This window comes from Nannospalax galili, unplaced genomic scaffold, assembly GCF_000622305.1.
Source record: "Nannospalax galili isolate Female #2095 unplaced genomic scaffold, S.galili_v1.0 scaffold88, whole genome shotgun sequence".
Taxonomy (NCBI): Eukaryota; Metazoa; Chordata; class Mammalia; order Rodentia; family Spalacidae; genus Nannospalax; species Nannospalax galili.
In genome coordinates this window covers 178,778-202,731 of record NW_008358908.1, presented here as the reverse complement: position 1 = coordinate 202,731, position 23,954 = coordinate 178,778, and the positions used below count along the sequence as shown (strand labels likewise).

The 23,954-nt window shown below is 43.8% G+C and overlaps 1 protein-coding gene across 1 annotated transcript in view; it reads right to left on the bottom strand.

The window, feature by feature from the left end:
• Positions 1–23,954, bottom strand: part of Vit (vitrin) — a 135,980-nt gene that overhangs the window by 7,689 nt on the left and 104,337 nt on the right. Inside the window, exons 10-12 of the mRNA XM_008822590.2 lie at positions 23,474–23,536; positions 18,114–18,261; positions 2,790–2,893 (exon numbers count right to left, since the gene is read on the bottom strand). Of these exons, the coding sequence (XP_008820812.1) occupies positions 2,790–2,893; positions 18,114–18,261; positions 23,474–23,536 (315 nt within the window). The remainder of the gene's footprint in view (positions 1–2,789; positions 2,894–18,113; positions 18,262–23,473; positions 23,537–23,954) is intronic.

Here is a 23,954-nt window from a genome sequence, read left to right as displayed (position 1 = left end):
TGTGGTAATCATGAAGATACGAACAGATCATACCACCACAAAGAAGTCCAGGAAAACATACACATTCCCTCCCCAGTTGCTTGTTTCTTTTTTAAAAAAATGTCACATTGACTACTTTTAGGCATATAAGCAGTGGCAGTCAGCACATTCACCATGTTGTACAACCATCAGTCTTTCCTCAGCTTCCTAAGCCCTGAACTAATTGGCTCTTGTTTGAAAAGACAAAGTTTCAGGGACCGGCAAGCAGAAAGAGAGAGACTTTCATGGGAAGAAAAGGGTGCGGGACCCAAACAAGGGCCCTAAATGGGCCCATGAGAATCTGAGCGCGTGGGTGGGACGGGTTGATCCTGAGTGACAATAGCTTCATCTTAGCCTCTCACAGCTGGGAGAGTCAGGAGCTACAGGAGCTGCTGGGTGGAGGGCTCTGCTGTGATCCATGGTGTCTTTGTCCAGTTTCAGACCAAGTGCCCAGGCCTGGCTAGCCCTGGAAGAGATGGGCCCACTAGGAACAGATAGGCTGGGTTCTAGGCCTGGGTGTCAAAACTGCTGGTTCTGTAGGTCACTCCAGGTTCCTGGCCTAGATTTCTAGGCCAATAATCTGCTTCAGCTAAGTGCCACAGTCATGTAGACCAATGGAGCTTCCAGCATTCTGTTCTCAAGTGGGTATTTCACTTGCAGAGCCTTAGGACATTTTCAGAGTCAACTAGTTTCACCAGCTCCCTCAGTTTTCCAGAACTTTCCAAGTTTTAACATTGAATGCACTAGGTTCTCCTGGAATGACTGAATGACTGGCCACCTTTGAGTCTGCATGGCTCTTAAGGACCTGAGCGTGTGTGTGTGTGTGTGTGTGTGTGTGTGTGTCCGTGTCCCCTGAAGGGAGATTTCATGTATATGCGCATATAAAAGGCTACAGCCTCCAGGAGATTCTGAAATGAGCCCTCAGTCTCAGTAACAGTTAAAATTGCCTTATCTAGACTTGAGGGCTATTGTGTTTCACTCGCTCTCTAGGTTTCCCTGCACCCTGGCTCTACTGGCTTTCTTAGCTGTCAGATAGAAGCATTAAGTGGTTACATACAATATTGCTGGATTATCTTAGAGAATCCATGTGAGCTGACTTCACAGACAGCCAGGAAAGGAAAAGCATGGCTTCGGAGAACTCAGGGCCCAAAGCACCCAGCAGTCCTCTCCAGCATAATATGAAGCCTATAATATGAAGCAGAACACACAAGCTGTAAGATGGCCACCCTCACCCTATCTAGCCTAGTGAATCAGTACTCAGCACACATTCCATGTACCTTTCAGTGTATGTGGAAACAAGGGGCTGGAAATCTGAAATCTTCATGGTCCATACTCCCTCGTGTCTACACTTCCAGCTTTGTCTTACTTCCCTGAGCTGATGCACTTCAATGAGATTTGGAAGATGAAAGTGAGGCAAAGACTCTGATTTTGTTTCTGCCCTTTCTCCTTATAGTCTGTGGGGCATTTGGCTTTTCTGTGGCACTGTTAGAGGTACTGTGTTTGTTAGCTTTGATGTTGTGGAGGTGGTAGGGGTGTGGCATTTCTTTTGTGGGTAAGAATGGGGCAGGTAGGGGATGGTACTGGAGCTGGTTGAAGCAGGTTCATGCTAAGGCTGTGGCAGCAGAATTTGCAAAGGGGTTTTCTGATCTTGGAAAAGGTAGTAGCTCACTTGGAAGCCCTCATTCTGCAAGACATGTTGAGGTGTCACCTCTGAGAGCTCCTTCGACTGCTCTGTACCTCTGCATGGAACTAACCCCTGTGTGCTTCAGTCAGTTATGTGATTATGTTCTCTAACTCCTGGATGATACAGAGGCACAGTGTAAACATACCACCTACTGAAAAAAGTATGCTGACAGGCTTAGGATACCTCTCTGACCTCATCAGGGGAGTCCAGGACCTTTTGAAGTTTTTCTCATTGGAATTTTGTTTATGTAAGTAATAAGTTGGGAGCAAGTCTGAAATCAACTGTATCATGCTTATGATGAGGGTAATATGGATTTGCAGACATGGAGAGCTATTGTTGGCTAGGTGTTTAGTTACTATTGAACTGAGATAAAAGATTCTGTGTTTGCCAGATACTAATGTTCTGGCTACTAGGGGGATGTGAGAGGGAAGGAATACTTAATCAGACTTTCTGAAACTTCAAGGATGCTCCATGAAAGTTAGTTTTACTTACTGCTTTATTCCACACAAGCCATGGTGTATCTGGGTTTCTTTGAACTTCAATGGTAGGAAGTTTCCCTGAAATACAATCAGCCTTCCTCCCTGTCTTTGAGCATGGTCCATGTGTGAAACTGTCCAGTCGCCTCCGGTTGAACAGGTCAAATGTTTCTGGAGCTGCCCACTGAGGACTAGATCTTGGACTTCTAGTGATACCCACCAGGCACCACAGCAAACTCATCTTCAAGCTCAGGACATGCCTCTCTTGGCACAGTCATCACTACAACCACAGTGATAGGAACAAGACTCCCCCGGGGCCTGAGAGACCCAGTGCTAACTTGTTGGTGACTTATAGGCCAACCACGAAGTAGTCATGACAGCTGTCCTGCTATTTCTGAGGAATGCAGCCCACCAACCCAAAGAACTCAATAGGTAGGGAACCAAATAGGTAGCACACTCTTGCACCCAAATCCACGATAATTCCTTAGGAGGTGAGTCATTTCTTGATGGATCCTTTTTCCTTTCTCCTCCAGTACAGAATGTTATAAGACAACTACGTAGAAAGAAAACCATGGTAACAAAGTAGAATCATCTGAATCTAGGTCACATACCTACATTAGAAAGGCCTCCTCTCTGGGTAATTTTCTCTATAGCTGTCTTTAGATCTTGTGAATTCATGTGAGTTTTGAGGTTAAACTGGGTAGCAGGGTTGTCTCTAAAGAGTCAGAACAAGAAATAAAAGTTAGCTAGAAAGTTATTCCCTTGTGGGGGTGGGGGGAGACAGAAATCATGGATGATCCTTTTATATAAATTTATTAAAACAAATAAAACAGCTGCTGTGACATAGCCTTAGGCCGTGCTCATGAAGTGTTGCTCTGTCAATAGGGTGATGAGAAGGAGGCTCAGGTCCTCCATGGATGTAGGGACAGCAGGCTGTTTGGGGCTTGGAAGTCTTGTGCTCTACTCTTGCTGTGTCCTAGCTGTGCAATCTTTTTTCTTCTTCTTAGAGCAGGGAGAAAAATTCCTTTTAATTTCTTTATTCAGTAACAAACTTTTATTTATTTATTTATTTATTTATTTATTTATTTATGAGTGTCTCTGTAGCCCCAGCTGGCCTGGAACTCACTACATAGACCAGGCTGGCCTCAATCTAGCAGAGATCCACCTGCCTCTGCCTCCCTAGTGCTAGGATTAAAGGCATGTGCCACCACACCCAGCCAGACTTTGTTTTTTTATTGATTAGTTTGTATTTTGAAAAATTCATCCATGAATTCATCTATATTATGTATTCGGATTACCCCATACCCTCTCTTATCTTCCTCCAGTTCCCATCACCTCCTCCATCTCTACTAGGCCCTTTTCCAGATTCGTGACTTTTGGGTTGGTTTTGTAATCCATTTCATTTAACCAGGGCCATTGGTGTGACCATTGGTTTGGAAGCATCCACTGGAGTCATTCTTGGATATACAACTAAAAACTTCACTCCCTGAATCTGTCAGGCTAGCTACAAATTCTTGAGGAGTCATCTAACTTCTGTGGGTTTCAGCTTCCTCTCAGAGATAGAAACATCATCTTAACAACAATATTGGTAATGAACAAGACTGTTCTCAAGTGGGACTCTGCAAAAAGAAGGGTACCATTGGTGCTCAGTGTCCCAAAACTTCCCCAGACTCTTTTCAAGAAGAAAGTCTCAGCTGTCGGCCACCCCTTGGGCAACACCTAGCACTGGAATCGATTATGATAGCAGTGCCGGGAGGACTGCTGTACATGTTTCATCCTGTTGCATCCACAAGCAGCTGCAATGACTGAAATCTCAGCAAAGGTCAGTGTTATCTTACTGAAGGCCGAAAAAGACAGCTGGCAAGGAGCTGGAGCTGGAGTGGGTCCTTTGGTGAGACAGAATAAGGGTCCCTCTCTAGAGATGAATCTCCACTCTTGGGGGAAGAATGAGAACAGACTGGGAGCTGCCAAACAGAGGTGCTGAGGGAGTGCTGGAGGGATGAGGAGGTGTGCAGGGGATGACAGTGAAGCAAGGAGGGTGAGCTGAGGTGCCAGCACTCACTCAACCACAGCCAGAGTCAGCCTAATAGGCACAGGTCCCCACACATGGCTGAATATGTCAGAAGGGCCCACACCTTGTTCAGCGATCTGTTACTGCCATCTCGGGATTCTTAGTTTCTGGCCCAGGAGACCTGCAAATCACAGAGCACGTCCAGGCTGTGGGACTGAGTCTTCAAGGGGTAGGAGACTTTTTGAAAGCAGTTTTTCCATAAAACAACAGAAGTGGATTTCTAGAAGCTGCTTGGGCAGTTTCAGGTGAGAACGCTAAGGTGTTCATCAGAGGACATTTTTTTTTTTTGTCTTTTTGAGACAGGGTTTCGCTGTAACCCAGCTGTCCTGGAACTCACTAGGTAGACTAGGCTGGCCTTGAACTCACAGAGATCTGCCTGCCTCTGCTCCCCAAGTGCTGGGACTAAAGGCATGTGCCACCACACCTGGCCATCAGAGGGCTCTTAACATGTCCTTGAGACTCCAGGGAACTAGTCACCAGGACTGAAGACAGCGGAGGAATTCTCTGTCTTCTTCCTAGCCCTCTTCCTTCCCCATTTTCCCACCGTCTACCCTGTCTTGTGCTGATCTGAGTTATACCCCAAAGGGGTGCTTACTGAAATGGCAGGTGACAGCAAACTGGAGGGCCGGCCACCTTCAGTTTCACTTTCAGTGAGTGCTGTTTTCACTTCTAGCCGCTGACCTCAAAGCCTGCACTTACTCATATAACCCCTAGGTTCCTGTCCATCATGGCCCAGCAGTTCTACAGCCGTAACGTCTATTCCTGATTTGGTTATGAAATTCTATTAGTTGCCACAGTGCCAGCAGTAGCATCTGCCAGAGGACTGTCCCTCTGTTCTGTTTCAGTGCTGAGTGTAAAACTGCTCTGCTCAAAACTCATCAGGGGGCTCTGGATGGAGATCAGTGGTATAGCATGTGCTTACAGGTGCAAGGGGTTGATCCTCAGTACCAAACTAACAATAACAATAACAATTTAATTACATTAAAACAGGGATGAGATATGGCTCATGTCTGCTTAGTATGTGTTAGGCTCTAGATTTGATCCCCAGCATAAATAAATAAATAATAAATATTACCACAATTTCCTTGTGGTGGTTTTGGAAATTGTTTGAGTTCATATATTGGGAAGCTGGTCTCTAGTGTGGTAGGGCTGAGAGGTGGTGAGACCTTTAAGAGTGGAGGCCTGGTGAAACATGCTGAGATCACTGTGGGAACAGCCCTTGGAAGGTTTATGTGATTGTGGTGGGACCCCGAGCTCTTGGGGGTTGTACAAGAGCAAGGCTGAGCCTTGTATTGCCCTCTGGCATACTGACTGTCAAGGGCACATCTCACTGCCATGTGCTCCTGTCATCTGTCAAGGGGTCCTTTCAGACTCCAGCCGGTGCTAGTGCTCTGACCTTGAACCTCCAGAATTGTGAGAGCTTTTCTTCAAAGATTGGCTTGTGTTATCATGGTAACCAGATGTACTAATTCTACTGCTACACTTCATATTTCGGTTTTCAAAGCATTCACGATTTAATTAATCATTTACTTACTTATTTGTTTGTTTTTAGGATTTCCTAATTCTAGTGAAATATTGAGCAGTGTTTCCCACTTTTCTATTTTTGTGCCTTTCCCTTCCCTCACCCTCGGCCCCAGCTGACAACATGCTGACTCAGCTTTCTCTAGCCCACAACATATCACATGGTGCATGGCACACAGAGACCCTCAATGAACAGTACTGAAGAAATAATTATTTCTTGTTCCATTTCTAAGCAGCTCTACTTCTGGTGTTCCCTGGGGTGCAGTCAGTCTCCATCCCGTGTGTCTTCTCAGTGGTCGACAGCTGTCTAGTGCACACTTCTTTCTCCTGAGCCCCAAATATACATACAGTGGGTTCCACGATTTTCCATCTGGCCTGACAGTTTCAAAGCTGAGGTCATTTACCCTCCCAATCTGCTCTTCCCAGCCCCATCTCTTCTGTACTTCCTCTTGACTCACAGAGTGAGTCATCCAGCAGTTGACATTCTCCAGACAAAACGCTACATCTATAAATGTACACCTATCTTGGGCATGTCTCTCCTATCTCTCCCATGTGTTCTAGTCCCAACTCTGGACTTTCACCTCCTTACTGAACTACCAAGGTCACCATTTCGATCTGGGACTCTCTCGGGGTTATGTGTTGAAGGACTGGTTCTCATTCACGGCTCTACTAAGAGGTAGTGGAAACTTGAGGCAGTGGGGCCTACTTAGAGGAACGAGGTCATTGGGAGTATGCCTTTGAAGGCTGTATTTTGTCCCAGTCCCCCACCTTTGGCCACCAGGAAGTGAACATCTTTGCTCCATTATGCATTCTCCACAGTGAGTTCAGCTTTGCCTCAGGCCTATAATGACAAGGTCAAAACCTCTGAAACCATGAGATGAAATAAACCTTTCTTCAAGTTGTTTTTCTCAGGGATTTTGTCACAAGGATGGAAATCTGACTAATACAACTGCCATAGTTTCCCATCTGGTCTCCCTGAGCCCAGGGTAGTATTAACTAGGGAGCTAATTTGCCTCTAGGGGGCCCAGTGCCCAATTTTGTATTTGTGATGCTGTGGTTTTTTTCCATTTCTTTTCCTTCCCTTTTTTCTTCCTTCCTCCCTCCCCTCCTCCCTCCCTCCCTCTCTCCTTCCTTCTTATTTCTTTTCTTCTTTTTTTTTTTTCAGATGGGTTCTCACTATGTTGCCTCCACCATTCTGGACTTCCTGGATTAAGATATCCTCTTGCCTCAGCCTCCCACAACAACGATCCTGGTTACAGGCACACATCATTACACCTGGATTGTATTTTTTCTAAAGAGAGTTTGCAAACTGCAGAAGGTCCAGCATCCCAGTCTGGATCTTTCCCTTCACGACCAAGGATTAGGCAGTGTTTTTGAGCTTAGAAATGGTGGGTTGGAATACAAACATTTATTTGCTAGGTCTGGAGAGATGGCTCAGCAGTTAAGAATATTGGTTGTTCTTGTAGAAGACCCAGGTTTGAATCCCAGCACCCACATGGCAGCTAACAACTGTCTGTAACTCCCATGGAGGTCAGAAGAGGTTGGATCCAACCTCTTCTGACCTCCATGGGCATTGCACAACAAGGGTGCGCCTACCCACATGCAGGCAATACACACATACACATAAAGTAAAAGTAATAAATTAAAAATTTACTTGCTACAAAATAAAATTGATAGTGGCAATAAGATACATGGAATTGTCTACCAAATAAACTATAGCATTACATAATTGTATAAATTTAAATTTATAAAAGTTAAATTGTGTTTGAAAGTGACTTATGAGCTAGATTTTTGCACTTTTTAAGATTTCCTGTGTCTGCTGTGTCTGATGATTGTGAAGAAATAATAACTAATTAAATCATTAAAAAAACAGAAATATAAACTTTCCTTTTAAAACTTTTGAAAATACGTGTATCCTACATGGATCTTGGCCACCTACTTGTTTTCACCATGTTCTTTTTTAATATTATTTTTTATTTTTATTTTTTAGAAGAAGCATATCATTACAGCTTCAATATGCTCAATAACAGTTTCCAGAGAAGAGATACAGCTCTTTCAAAAGTGGCTATAAAATTTTTAGGTTTGCTGTTGAATTAATACAGTTATACAATATTGAACTTAGTATAAGGCCTATGAGACATAAAATTGAATGAGTTTTTAACCTTTAAAAAAGATCTCTATTTCATTTTAAAATATACTGTTTCTTACAGAAAGACTCCTTGTTTTTGCTAACATTGAGATGTTGGCACATGCATCTCTAATCTGTATGTATCTGATTATTACTAGTCATAATCAGTTACACTCGGATCCTTGGTGCCTTTCACCATGTTCTTAATGATCACGATATTGATCATTAAGGTGGCTCTGTCAGTGCTCATCTCTGAGGAGTGCTTGCTGATTACCTGCCTCATTCCCATGTTCTCTGTACAGTTGAGGCCCTTTCTTATGGGTAGCAAATGAGGGATAAGCTCATGGAAACACAGGGTTTGGGGCCTGTGAACAGCTGGTCACAGTGTTTTCATCAACACATCAAAACATGACCTCATTTTATGCATGTTTATCTTTGAACACACCAAGTTTAATATGTTTCTTACAAATATTTTTTGTAGTGTTCTTTAAACAAATAAAACATCAGCTGAGAAGTGTCTGACATTTTCTGGGTGACTTCAATTTCTTTGACTTTTAGTATCACAACAACGCTGCCTGTGAGCCTATGTTTTTCTTCTTGGTGTGGAGATTGAATCACAGTGCTATACAAGTACTATTAGTTCTGTCAACTTGACACAACCTAGAATCACTGGGAAAAGCATTCAAAGAAGGACTATCTAGACCAGATTGGCCTGTGGGCATGTCTGTGGGGGGATTGTCTTGATCACCTATACTGATATGGGAAGGAAGACCCAGCCTGAAAGTGAGCCGCCCATTCTCGGAATGGGGTCCTGGACTATATTAGGGTACAGAAAGCTACCGAGAACTAGGCTAGGCATGCATTTGCTCTCTCTGCCCTTGGATGTGATGGGACTGGCTGTCTTGAGTTCCTGCCTTGACTTTTCCACAATAGTGGACTGTCCCTAGAGCTGTGAGCTCAAATAAAACCATTCTCCCCTAAGCTGCCTTTTGTCAGGTGCTTTATCACAGTGACAGAGATGCAACTAGAGGAAGCGTCCTCCCAACTGAGCTCCACCCCAGCTCTTCTGTTTGTTTTTAATCACCGGTCATCTCATGAATCCATAAGTTAACCTCTTTTCCGTCTATTCCATACTTTCCTCATACACTGGGGATGTTCCTTTAGTGTCTGGAGACATTCACATCCAGGTCAGCAAACTTCCTCTCATTTTCCCAAATGCACCAAAGTATTGATTCATGAATGTTGAGATCACAACCAACAGTACCGTATCTCACGACTGCGTGTGCTAGCCTAGCACAGGTGTTCTATACTTTAGCCTTCTTAGAATGCTAGACAGCAACTAGGCTCTACTGGAGAGTGGGGACTTTTAAAATAGTGCAGCAAGCAAAGCAAAGCACAGAAATACACAGAAGATAGCATTGCACTGACTGTGACTGACTCTTGGAAAGAGCTGAAACAGCAAGGCTGAGTGTCACCTTGTTCAGCCACTTTTAGTCAGGAAAGTAATTTTGTTTTCCACCTCAGTGCACTGAAAGGGCTTCAAGTTACAAATTTGGCATTGCAAATGAAGGTGCATTTTATCGCAGATAAGTAGATGTACAAATCCTGGGGATGAACTGTATGTAATCTGGTGGACAGCAGTGCCCCTCCTGACTTTTGATCCCCAATGCTGAGCACTCAAGAGGGAATGAGTAACTGGTGAATTCTTCAGGGAAAGAAAGCCCAGCCTCTTTCTTCTCAAGCTCCAGCTCCATGCACAACACTCTGCCTCTGCGCTCCACACCAATCACAACCTGCCTGTATTACATCATGGATATACACAATACATCTTTAGAGGCACACAGTCGAGCTATTCATACACTTAATGAAAAGGTGCTTTTAATTTTATTTAATGCCATTTCTTAAAAAAAATTGCCTCCCTAACTAGATTGTGAAGTCCTAAAGAAAAGCACCTCTATCACATTGATTTATTTATCTTAGTGGATTAAAAAGCTGGATCAGGGAACCGCTGAAACCCTTTACAATAGCTAAATTGATGACTATTATGATTATGGGCAAAGGCATGGAACTCATGCAATAAAGGTCTTACAGGAATAGGTAATCAGACCACTTAGATGAAATTTACATCAATATCTCTTGCGAATGGTACAGTGCAGAATGGCTTAGTACATGGCAAAAACTTAATAAATGCTTATTAAATTTCATTCTTATTAAATCACAGGAATGGAGGAGACGTTAACCCTAAACTATGCCAGCTCTTCAGACCAGAGTGTGCAAGGAAAGACATGGGCACATTTCCTCTTTTCTAGAATGGAAAGGCTGGTGACCTGAGATAGTCACATGGTTATTTTTCAGACACTGAACTGCCAGGATTTGGATGTGGTCTGTCACCAGTAGCTCACATATTGGGGGCTTGGTTTTTAAGTTGATGGTGTTGACAGGGTAGAATCTTTAAGACAGGTAGGTGGCAGACTTGTCCCTAGTGGCAGGTAGCTAAGTTATGAGAGACCCATCTCTGGAAGGAATTAATGCAGGCCTTGTGGGGCTGAATTAGTTTCCTCAAGAGTGGCTGTTATGAAGATGCCTGGGACCTTGCATAATGTGTCTCATATGCAACCCTGCCTCACTGCACTGAAGCTCCTGCCACATGTTAACACCCTCCAACCCTGTCTGCTCCTCACCAGAGTTAGACAAAAACTAGTGACATACTCTCAAATCTCTGGAAATGTGAGCTAAATAAAATGTTTTTCCTTATAAAACAAGAACACCCAGGTATTTTATTACAGAAACAGAAAGCAGAGACTTTTTAAAATTCAAAAGATTATACCCCTATTTTTTGTGTGTAAGCAGTCTTCGAATTTGTAATATTATTACAAGTTCTCATGAAAGAAAACCACAATTTCTCCCTTAGCAGGGTCAGAGATTTCTTTGAAAATAAGAAAATAAACAAAGAGGTTTACAGTTCAAGGAGAAAACATAAAATTGTTCTATGTTTGGAAAAAGAACTAGGATTCGTGAAAAGAAATTATATAGAGCTAAGAAGTTTGCTGTGCATAGAAAGGGATAGTTTGTACTATAGCAATGGCTGCTAGGAGAGGGCTTGGGAAGCAAGGCCACCCGGCAGAGGTGGGTACAGGTGGTTCCTAGGAAAGGTTGGGGTCAGAGGGCTGAGAGGTGGGATGGGCAGACATGTATCCACATCTCCTCGATGGTAAAACTCACCAGAGGCACTCATTAAATGCTGTAGGTTACTTGGTCTCTTCCAGAAGAAAATCAGATGCTGGTCTGGGGCTTTTTTAAAAAAAAAATATCAGGATGTATCTAGTGATTCTTTGTCAGAGGAGGTCAGAAAGCCCTGGATTTTGGAGGGTTTGTTAAAGTCCTAGAGTCTAATGGTCTATCCCATAATACTTTAAGCACACAGAATGAACCTCTCCAAAGAATTTTTTGTCAGTAGAGAAATATTAATAATCACATTCCCTCCATCAAGAACCTTTCAAAACTGTTCCTCTGACTAGGCAGCACCTGTAGGTTACTCTAAAACAATTGATGTTTAGCCATTCAGTCTTCATTGTGGACTGGAACTGGGATCTGTGGACTTAGTCAATACAATGAAGTATGTCTGTGAGACCAGAAAGAAGTTCCAGAGGACATACTGCTGGCTTCAGGGGGTGGCAGTGGTGGCAGACTCGTCCCTTGAGGGTTCAGACTGAAAATGATTCTTGCCCTAGCCCCTCAACAGCTGTAATCTTCATTAGAACAGCCAGGTGCAGTGACTTGGGTCAACCTGCTAGGGGACTTTGTACAATAACCCTTACTAATGGACTCTGGACTTTTGCATATTTCTTAACATCAGGGAAGGAGGAATAGGATCTTCTAGAATTGAGTTTTTAGATGATTTTTTTTTTTTTTTTTTTTTTTTGTAATAAGAGCAGTATTTTCCGAAGAGTAGAAAATAAACCTGTGTCAACCTCTCCCTGCTGGAGGAAATGGAACATTCCATCTGCTGATCCCTGAGTCTCTCCTGAAGCAACCAGCTCACCATCTGCTGATCTGTAATCACACTACAGATAAGTACTGGGATGTCTTGGAACAGAACTTCCCAAGCTCATAGTCCTCAGATTACCTTGGGTCATGTCAAAATGTAGATTCTCATAATGCACAGCCAAAGTGAGGTCAGAGTCCCATAGTTCTAACAGCCTCCCAGGCGATACTGCAGATCACACTTTGAGTAGCAATGTCTTAGTGGATGCTTTAAGAATCTAGAAGTCAGAAATGAGGTTACCAGAGACAAGGAAGGGAGGAGAATAAATAAGTCTAGAGAAGGGAGATGTGTTGAAAATGGCTCAGCAGTTAAGAGTGTGCACTGCTCTTGCAGAGGATCGAAGCTCAGTTCCCAGCACCCATGTCTGGTGGCTCTCAACAGCCTATGATTCCAGCTCCAGGGGACCTGGTGCCCTCTTCTGGCATCTGAGAGCAACTGCACTCACATGCACATACTTCCATACTGTCACCCATGCATATGTACAATTAAAAATAAATCTTAAAAAAAGAGGTCCAGAGAAAGGAAGAGAAAGACTGAAGGAGGAAGGGGATGGAGCCTTGCAGTGCTGTGACTGGTCATCTGGGAAGAGGCAGGTGGGTCTAGTAACCTGAGGACAGCATAGGACTGTGGAAATAGTTATGCCTTCCCTCTCTGGTTGCATGAGAGAATTACCTGGGGATCAGAAATTCTGATTCATTTAACTGAAGTTTGACTTGGGCGTTAGGAGTTTTAAGGGCTCCCCAACTAATTCTAATGTGCACCGAGATGGCTATTTGGATTCGTAGCCCATCCCCAAACAGAGGCAAATGACATAGACCCAAGGAGAAATAAATGAAGAAAACTAACATTTTGCTTTATTCCAAACCCATTTTTTCCTATTTTGATGTCCTAGAATTGGTGATGAAGTTGAAGAGAACATGTGTATCCTAGTTTGTTCTTCATTGCTGTGACAAAATACTCTGACCACTACCAACTTGGGGAAGAAAGGGAGCCCAAGGTAGGAACTCAGGGCAGGAACCTGGAAGCAGGAGCTGGAGCACAGGCCATGGAGGAACGCTGCTTACTGGCTTGCTCTCCTGGCCCCTGCTCAGCCTGCTTTCTTATGCAACACAGGCCCACCTGCCCAGGGGTGGCACCACCCACAATGGGCTGGGCCCTCCCACATCACTCATCAAGAAGATGCCTCTCAGACATGGCCACAGGCCAGTCTAATAGAGGTAATTCCCCAATTGAGGCTCCCTCAACCCAGGTGTGTCAAGTTGGCACTAAAGCTATCCAGCACAATGTGCAAATCTGTTTCATTTATATTGGAATTGGGGTGAAATGAAGTCAGAAGGCTAGAGGGCACTTAGCACCTGTGGATCTGGGCTGTAGCTACAAGGCAAGCTGTGCACTGTTTACAGTTGTTGTGTTTGCTCCATTTAACCTAACAGAGACTTGCTCTGCCTGTGTTTTAATCTTTTTAGCATTTCTCTTGGTATTAAGTGCAATTACACATCTGTTGGTTACATAATTTAAACTTTAGAATGCATATGCAAGACAGGACGTTGATCCTTAAACTTGTGTTCCAGCAGCGTCTCTGCCTTTAGGCTGGTGGGAAGCACTGATTATCAGCAGCTTTCCCGGCCAACAAACAACAGCTTTTCTTTGACGTCAATTTTGTTTGACATTTGAAGGATTAATTTGACTGGTGTTTGCCCTCTTCCCATGGTTGTGCACTTTACTGGTGTTCTTGGGAAATCCACTGGGCATTTCTCGGTCTGTATCAAATGCCGCTTCTCATATTGGAGGCGTGTGATAATTGTGGGAGGAATTCTGTGGTTGCTGACAGGACATCATGATCAAGTATTACGAGTTCCTGTAGGTAGGGAATGTGGGAGACAGAACATGCCAGTACTGCAGAGATTGAGACCTTCTCTGGGCCTGGATCACAGATAAGAAGCAAACCAGAGAAAGCAGAGCACTGGAGGAGCAGAAACCAAGGGTCTGGCAGAGGACTGCTGACCTGCTGCATTTGAGAATTCAGACCATGGGTTCTTTTTTTTTTTTTAAATTTCCTGTAACTATTTAGTATGAGTCTCTTAAATTCTTAATTTAATTCTTTTAGGTTCTAAATCTAAAGTTCTGAATTCTGACTCAACTGTCCTGAGGAATTCCAAGGGAAAGACTCCTCTGTGTGGAGCCGCAATAAGTGGTGCTAGAGGTGGGAGCCTGAGAGGTGGAGAAATTCAGTCACCCGGTCTCCCCTAGGACTTCTCAACCTCTGACCTTCCTTCAGGGCTGTTCTTGACAGGGTGGGTGTTTCTTTATAGGGCCTGGAGATCCCACTATTACCACTGCAAGGTAAAACCAGGTGCTCACTGAGGCCTAAAGGCCATGATTCCAAGAGAGGGGTGATTCCATGTGGAAGTACAGAGAGTCGGGTGGTTAAATTTGGTTGGTCAATTTGACTGGATTGAGGGCTATCTAGCACAGCATTATCTGGGTGTGTCCTGACAGGGTGAAGATTTGTGTGTAGGTCAGCAAACTGACGGGGAAGCTCCACCCTGGATGTGGATGTGACATTCGATAGGCTGGGGGTCCAGATGGAATGGAAAAGCAGAAATGAGATGGCTCAATGGGTAAAGACGCTTACTGTGCATGCATGGTACCCTGGGTTGATCCCTAGAACCCACATGATGGAAGAGTCAAGAATTGATTCTTGTAAGTTGTCCCCTGACCACCACACATGTGCTGTGGCATGCACATGCCCACACATTCTCTCATTCATGCACACACATAAGTAAATTTAAATGTTTTTTGTTTCGTTTTGTTTTGTTTCATTTGACTGGGTGGCCCTAGGCACAGCCTGCCTGGAAGTCATGATATGTACCGGGCTGGCCTCGACCTCACAGAGATCCACCAGCTTCTGCCTTTGGAGGACTGGGATTTAAAGGCACGTGCCACCACGTCCGGAGTTAAATTAATGTTTTTTTAAGTAGAAGAGAGAAGATGGCGCATACTTCTTGAATGGTGCCCTTTCCTGCACTGCCGTTGTTCTTGGATAGCAGGCTCCAGCCTCTTCAGTGTTTGACTTGAACCAGCAGCTCCAGGGGCTTTCAGACCCTTGGCCTCAGATGGGGTCTGTGCTATGGGCCGCTCTCATTCTGAGCCTACAGCTCCCAGCACTGAGCAACTACCAATTCCTTCAGCTGTTCAGCCTGCAGGGAGCCTTTGTGGGATTATTCAGGCACTGAGTGGGTAAGCCAATCAAACAATCCCTTCTCTTAATCATATTTCCTATTGATTCTCTTCCTCCAGAGACTCTTGACTCACACTGAAGGCAACAGAATCTGTGAGAATCCGGGATGCTGTAAGAGAAATCTGGTTTCCCACCAGACAAGCTCTTCCTTTTTCAGAATCACAGGCCTCAGATCTGCCGCTGTCATGTCCACTTTCCTGCTCATTCCCTTCCTCGATGTGCACTAACACCCGCTTAGCAGAAAGAATTGGGGAGCCAGAAGGTGAGGGCACTGTGCCTGCAATCAAAAGCGATTTCAGCTGGATAAACGCATCTCCCCTCAGCCTCATCAGCCACTCTCCAATTTATTTTGTGGCTGTCAATCTCAGCAACCCATCATTTCATCGTGGATCAGCCCACCTAATCGGGCCCGAGGGCTGGGAGGAAGGGGAGGCAACTTGCTAGCCTGTGAGTCCAACGTTCATTTATTGGATATCTTCTAAATACAGAGCCAGTCACTGAATACACAATGCCAAGGCTGGCAGAGCCCCAATAAATCATCAGCTGACCCCATATTTTACAGGTGGTGGCACTTACATGGAGAGGTTAAGTGACTGGCTTAAGGTCCCCCAGCAGAGCTAAGGTCAGAATTCCGATTCCCTATCAGCATTGGCTTCCTCCCCAGCCTATAGCAGGCCAGGTGAAGAAGATGGATTAGTTTATGTGAGCATAAAACAGAAGAAAAGACACACATTTCCCTTAAGTGCTTTAAATGGAATTAATATGACCCCGGATGGAGAAAAGGCAGACAGCAGAAATGTTTAGAAAGTGAAGCGCGAAAGCATGGGGGTAAACGCTTTCCTGCAAACGGTGATCATACTGGGACAACGAAAGCGAGAAACAGGACCGGCTGTTTGTTTTGTGTTGCTGTAACAGAATACCACAGATTGGGTAGTTTATCAGGAAAACGATTTTATTTCTTGTAGTTCTGGAAGTCGAGACGTTCAAGGTTGAGAAGCGCACTCTGGGGAGGGTTCCTGCGCTACCTCGTCCTATGGCAGATGGGAGAAGGGCAAGAGTGCTTGAGAGGCAAGAGTACCAGCGAGGGCAGGAGTCATTTGCATAGCAAACCCACCTTCTTGGTAACTAACCTACTTCCTCAGTTACGACATCAGTCCGTTCCTAAGCACCTCTGACATTTCTTCCCTCCCATCACTAATACTGACAGTGAAGGTGCATGAACGTTTGGAACACATTCAAACCACGGCAGGGGAGGGGGACTCTCCACTGGTTTTCCTTCCCGGCTGCATTAATTCTTTAACCTCCATTCTCATCACCACAGGACACGATTCTTAGGCCATTTTTCTTTTGCCTTGACATGTTCATCACCTTATTTTCATACCAGACCATAAACTTCAGTACACACAGGCTTTTAAATCAGCTATATTTGATGCAAGAATACACAGCAAGTTTTGAACCTTTTAATAAAATTGACTTGGGACATCTGGCACTAAAATATTTATATTTCCTTCTTATTGGAAAGTCTGCTCTGCATTTGCCGTCTTAAAAAGTAACACAGGGATGAACATGAGTTGACAGTTTGAAAACAAGAAAACAATAGCAATAAAACCAGATTTTACTGATTTCAAGTAAAGAAGCCTCACAATAGGACATTGAGAGCGACATTTGCAGTAATTGGTTATTTATAATTGATTCATAAATGTGTATTAACCAGTCTACTAATTTTTTCCTCACAGTAATAGAAGACCAAAATAAATGTTATTGGAATTTAATTCTAAAAATATAAATGTTGTAAAGTCTTTGGAAAATAAAGCATTTTCACTTTTCTGGTGTTTCAAACTGGAATATGCTAATGTATTCATACAACCTTAGCTAAATTGGGGCTCTAGGTAGCCTTTGGGATGTTTGCCAGTTGGAAAATGCATGAAGGTGCTACAGCATTGTCAGGTATGGATACATTTATTTTTAAGAATGAATGGTCAAGCTGTTGCTACAGCTTAGGAATAAGAGGCACCAAGGACTATTGGTTTTGAAGTCCAAAGGCTAGCCCACGGGTATTATTGAGGAAGAGCATCATGAGGCACCAAATGCCCCTTTGTGGATAGCATGATAATTATCTTGCCCCTAATAGCTGTTGATCAAAACACTACTGGTTTGAGACATATGAATGGATATGAGAATTAGCACTTTTTTCTTTTGATTGTTATCTGTCATATTTGTCATCTGTTTTAGGCAGAAATGTATCCATATCTGAAATAAGATTGATTTATCGTTCTAAATTAGCGAAAAGAAGTTGAGCTTGAAATGCTACTACAGTTCCTTAATTCCTACCCTAAGTGAAATAAGCAAATGGATTGGAGCCACCTCAGTACTTGGCTGGCTGGTGGAGCCCCTCTCTCCACCCCAATGCATCCCTGTTGCTGGGTGAGCTTTGCCAGCACAGGACAGAAGCCCAGCATTACCTGGAGGAAACAGAAAATACAACGTGCAGCACCAGAGCCTCCAGGAGGGCAGGCTGTAGCTCAGGGTGCAGCCCCTCAAACAAATGTGTTCATAGTCAGCGTTGAGGAGGACTTAGGCTTCTTTGTCTAGAGATAAAGCAACTGGTGATTGGGAGGTAAAGGCCTAACCCAAGGACAGTTTACTGGTAGCTGAATTAAGACTTGCATACAGATCTCTGATTTCTACAAACGACTACTCTATCAATCATGCATGAAAATACCATTACTCACAGGCTTGTATTAACTTGTCCTTCCCTTTGGGAAGGCTCAGGTTTCTTCAGTGACCTCTGCGTTGTTTCTGTTTGTGCATTTACATTTGTGTTAGGGAAGAGATGGATTTGTGCTCCAGGACACGGTATTATTTGTGGTTTGAAGTTAGGTGTGCAGTGTCATTTGACTACCAGATTCAGAACATAAGCTGTACTTACCCATACTGAACAATACCCATTAGCGGACCTGCAGGGCCAATGTCAAGAGCCTGGACAACGTCAGCCAGGAACTGCTTCTGGATTTGGAATCGACGTTTACCGATGCTGGAGCTCCCATCAATTAAAAATGACAAGTCAACTTTGCAGTCTGAGGAATAGAGAAAATGCTGTGATTCTGTCCCTTAGTGCCCACACCTAGGCATCTTGTTTCCTTTCACCACCAGCCTCAAGCAGGTGGAAGCAAAGTAGAAGGTGCAGGGTATGTTTGGGGTGTATTTTTCTGAGCACCAGCATCCTGGACATTTGGGTTTGTTCCTGTTTCTACACCCGTTTTAGAATTCTCTAGATCAGCCACTGCAGACCAGAAGCTAGCGACACTCCAGTCTTGCTTGGAAAGATCCTCAAAATGGATTTCCAGGCTCAGACCACAGATGTACAGTCTCCTAGAGGCTGAAGAGATGGCTCAGTGGGTAAGAGTGCTTGCTAAGTAAGGATGGTAAGACTTGAGTTTGGATCCCCAGCATGCACATTAAAAGCTTAGAGTGCAAGTTTGGTTCCCAACACTTTTACGGTAGCTAACAATGGCCTGTAACTCCAGTTCTAGGGGATTTGATGCCCTCTTGGGCCTCTGCAGGCATTGCATACATGTGGTACACTTACACACATGCAGGTAAAACACTCATAAACATAAAATAAAAATAAATAAACCAAAAAAAAGTCTAGAAGCTATTAAATCAGCTTAATTTTCACAGCAACAAATAAAGCAGCAACTTAGTAAGAAAAAAAAATCTGGACATCACTATACACATGCCTATAAAACCAGTGCTGTGTGAGGCATAGTTAGGAGAATTGCTGGGGCTTGCTGGCCAGTCAGTCTAGCTGAAGCAGTGAGTCCCAGATTCAGTGAGAGACACTGTCTCAAGGGAACAAGACAGAGAATAATAGAACAGGACTGCTGACATCATTTTCTGGCCTCTACACACATGCACATAGGTGAGCCCATCTGCGCAAAGATGTGTGGGTAAGACACACACACACACACACGCAAAGTACAGACTCCTAGATGTGGGAATTTACCAAGACTAAGTATTAAGAACTTATGGTCATTTAATTCTCATCCGTTTTTAGAGACATGTTAGGTATGAAAGGATCTGAAAGTCCAGCACTAAGGGGAAGACAGGAACTGTAGGATAAGAAACAGATACGATATTTTTGCACTTCCTTGGGTGAGGTGACCAAAGAAATGAGTCATATGTATCTATAACATGTCAGCATTTGTTTATAACTATGTTTGATTCCTCCCCCCTTCAGCTGTGAAAGAATAGGTTAAGTTATTCAGGGTTAGGATTTCTGACCTCTTCAAATATACTAATCCTCCCTTGTCCACTGAGGTTGTGTTCTAAAACATAAAGAGGATGCCTGAAACCCCAGATAGACTTGAACCATATATAAATTCTGTTTTCCCATATGTGCATATCAACCATAAAGTTTAATTCATAAGTTATTCACAGTCAGAAAATAATAATAGCAAATCAGAGCAATTTTAACAATGCACTATAATAAAATTATTAAAAACATAAGAATAATTTATTTCTGGAATTTTCCATTTAATATTTTCAGATCATGGTTGACCTTGGGTAACTGACACTGTGGAAAAATAAAATGACGTGTAAGGGGGGAAGTACTGTGTAAGGAGGTTTGATAGAGGAAAAGGGATGGTGAGGCTGAAGGCTGGTTTCAACCTTTCAAAGCTACACAGGCCAGCAAAGTTAGGGGTTTTTACTCTCCTCTACAAGGATACTGTCTCAGGATGATAAAACTAATGATCTGAGGGTCTTATTGGGAGTCATATAGTCTTATGATTAATAAAATATGAAGAATGAATTACTGAATGATTACAATTTTAAGAGACAAGAATATTTCAAAAACAGCCCACAGAAAAACACAGTAAGGAGCATCCAAGAACACCTGAGGGCTAGCGCCCCCTTGTGGACAGGGGAAAGTTGCCCAGACACTTGTGTGTGTGGAGGCTGTGCATGGTCACCAAGTTTTCTACAGGGAATGCCAGGCTTCCCTGGGGCTAGAGTTGCCCATCCTCCATGAACAGAAGCTCAATGGGCAATGAAAGGCTGTTGAAAGTACTAAATGGAGGGCTGGAGAGATGACTCAGTGATTAAGAGCACTGGTTACTTTTCCAGAAAATCTGAGTTTGATTGCCAGCACTCACATGCCAGCTAACAACTGTCCATAACTCCAATTTCAGAGACTCTGATGCCCTCTTCTAGCCTCTGTGAGTGCTTGTGGTGCACTTACATGCAGGTAAAGCATGCATACAAATAAAATTCATACATATAAAATACAAATAAATCTTTTTTTAAAGAAGAAAGTACCAAGTGGATGTGAACTGACAAAGTTTTAAGTAGAAGTAATAAACATTTATTGATGATAAATCAATAAATGCAGAATCAATAGACCAAGAAAAGCCTGTATTTGAGAATGTGTTGTAGAGGCCATGGAAACCAGAGGAGCTGGTTTTCAGGAGACCACAGAGACCTCTCTCTGGTCTGTCTGCCTCTGATCCATCTAGTTTGTGACTCATTCTTTAGCAAATATTAGAGCTTTTTCCTCTGGTCTGCAGAGACTGGACCTTCAGTGCCTCCCAGTCTTCCCTGTCCTGCTGGCTTTCTCTGGCCTTTGCTGCCTCTCGTTCTGCCATCATGCTTGCAGGAAACAAATGAAATCCAAATTTATTTTAAAGACTCCATGAAAAACTGCTTTATCCAGCAAAAGTCAGGCAGAATTGCTTGCTGTAATGCTTCTCCTGTGGGGGATACCCAAACGGACAACTGGTGTTCTAGGTCTTGCCTTGCAGTGTGAGTTACTGCCAGCAGGTGGCAGTGATGGTCTTCAGGGCTTTCCGCCCACTAACACCTACAGTTTGCTGGTAATGTGGACTCTTGGGATCCACTCAAACCTACAGAATTAGATTTACATTTAAATATGATCCCCAAGTGGTTCGTGTGCACAGTAAAGTTTGAGAAGCACTCCTGAAGTGGGGTTTTCCTTCCAGGTGTCAGCAGATTAGTTCAGTATGTCTTTTAAAATAACTTCAAGTAAAACTTAAGAGTAAGGGCTAAAGGGGGTTTCCCCCTATTCATTTATTTTCAGTGAGAAAAGTCATGGACTGGGTAGTTTCTATTTTGATTGTTCATGGACATTTTTCTCATTTCTTACACCTTGAACCATGTTCAGGAATGACACATTCATTCTCTCTCTTTTTAGTCTTTTTAGACAGGGTCTCCCTGTAGCCCCAGCTGACCCAGGTAGACCAGGCTGGCTTCGATCTCACAGAAATCCTCCTGCCTCTGCCTCCTGAGTGCTGGGATTAAAGGTGTGCACCACCATGCCCAGCTGACACTTTCATTTCTAGGCCAGGCGTTTATCTACTTAGGTCTCTTCACCCACTGGCCTGATAGTAAACGGCAGACATAGTCACCTTTGTTCCCTTTCTCAGGACTGTTATTTTCAGGGCAGGGGATCAACTGCCGGGCCTTACACTTGCTAGGCATGCACTCTGTCACTGAGCAGAACCCACTCCCTAACTCCCCAGAGGTCTTAAACTCAGTGCTTCCATTGCATGGCATATATAGGCGAAGACCCAATGGACTTCTCATGTAGAAATAAAAACCTGCTGGTCAGAAGATGACATCAGCACTAATGGGTAGAATCAGGTTATGAGATGTTCAGTACAAGTGGCTTATTTATGGTCACAGGAGAGGTTGGGGATGAGAAAGGAAAGGCCAGGTGCAGTGCCTATAGGAATCAATCCATCAGTTTCCTTAATTGCTGTGGTACATTCTTCACGGTACAAGTCTATAGATTGGTGCTTTGAGTTGTCTAATGCATCAGATCAGCATGTCTTAACTCTGGGTGATATCAGAGCCACACACAGGTCAGAGCTGCCTGTGCATCTTCCACAAATATACCTGGGGTCACTCTCAGAGTTCATGTACCAAGGAGTCACTGGTAGATTCAGTCATAGAATCAGTCGGTCTGGGTGGAGCCTCAGGGTCTATGTTTGTTACAAGCTCCTAGGACAACATGCTGATGCTATTGGTCCTCAGACCACATTTGGAGTAGTCAAGTCTGGGGAGGGTCTGATATGATAGGTATGAGGCAAAAGATGGGCATCTTTAATTTTAAACTTGTCTCCATACGGTTCTTACACGCAGTGGAGGTGAGAAAGCCCACGGGTGGCTGGCTGGTGCCAATTTTCTAGGGGACTTTGCAAGTGCTTTCTTTGGGCACCTTTCTGGTTTTCTTTTCTCCCTGGTCCCTCTTTGCTATTTACCCAGGTGTCTCCTCCACTTCCGAGGTTCTTCACCTGCTGCAAGTCCTCGATTTCTTTTTATTCCACTTTATCTCGATACACTTACAGTCTCATAGTCTTAGCTTTGGGCCATAGCCAGTCATCTTCCAACTCTAAGTTTATTTATTCTGATGTATTTTAATACCCATTTCACATTCCTTTTTTATTTGACAAAGAATGGTAGAATAACTATGCTCAACTGTCCTCTTGACTCCTTCAACCCAGCCTGAATTTCTGATTCAGCTGTCCCATCACATTCAAGTATTCTATCTTGCTATTAGACTGAATGTCTTAGAGAAGATAACAGACACAGTCTTCCTGCCCCCAAACCTGTTCCATCTTGTGTTACCCACCACAGTACCATTATCCAGTTACCATAATACCCAAGTCATTAAAAATTTTTAAAATTACATACACACACACGTGTGTGTGTGTGTGTGTGTGTGTGTGTGTGTACATGCCATAGCATGTGTATGGAGGTCAGAGGACAATTTTCAGAAGTTGGTTCTCTCTTTCCACCATTGTAGGTCCAGCGGCAAGTGCTTTTACCTCACCAGGCCTGCTGAAGTCATTGTTAACTGTCCCATCTCTATACCCTACTCCAACCCCATAGAGCCTTCCCTTTCTTTATTCTTGAATCTACATATTCTCTCATTTCCACTTCTAAATCCAAGCCCTGGCTACTGTCACCTCCGTGGTACCCCTGCTGACCCGTCTGTCCATTCCTTTCATTGACCCTAGCTCTGCATCCCTTCCCTTTCTTCACCCTGTTGCCATAGTGATATTTTTAAAACCTAATCTTCTCCCCCTCACACATACTTTAAATCCTTCAAAAGTTTTCCTTTCTCCTTAGAACAAAGTGACAGAAGAGAGGAGATAAATAGATCCAGGGTAGAAGAGAAGCAGGCTTGGGTGGGAGTGAGTGGGTAGAGAAGAGAGAGCAGATCTGATGTCAAAACCACCATGGCTTTCTTGTTGTCAGTTAACTTACTTGGATCTCCCTGGGATACTGGCTCCGAAGACTGTGTGCTGAGTTCTTCTTTTGGAACAAATCCTGGAAAGAGCAGTAAAACTTTTGGTAACTAACAAGAATAGGAAGCACCTAGCCTTACCCCAGAGAAGGGGCCAGAGTGGATATTCACACCAGTGAATCCCCCCCCCCAATCCTGAGAAAAAGAGTAAGTTCATACACACTGACAGCCCGCTAAAGACAGTACTCCGTTGGATCTTCAGGGGGACTTGAAAGCAGCTTTGAGTTCTGCTCTTATTTAATTTGTCCTATCAGAGCCTTAGTTGACTTCGGTGAAAGCACTAAGAACTTGGCAGTGTAAATTATCATTCTCTGGCCAGGCGTGGTCGTGCATGCCTTTAGTCCCAGCACTCAGAGGCAGAGTCAGGCAAATCTCTGTGAGTTCAAGGCAAGCCTGGTCTACATAGCAAGTTCCAGGCCAGCTGGGGCTACAGGGAGATCC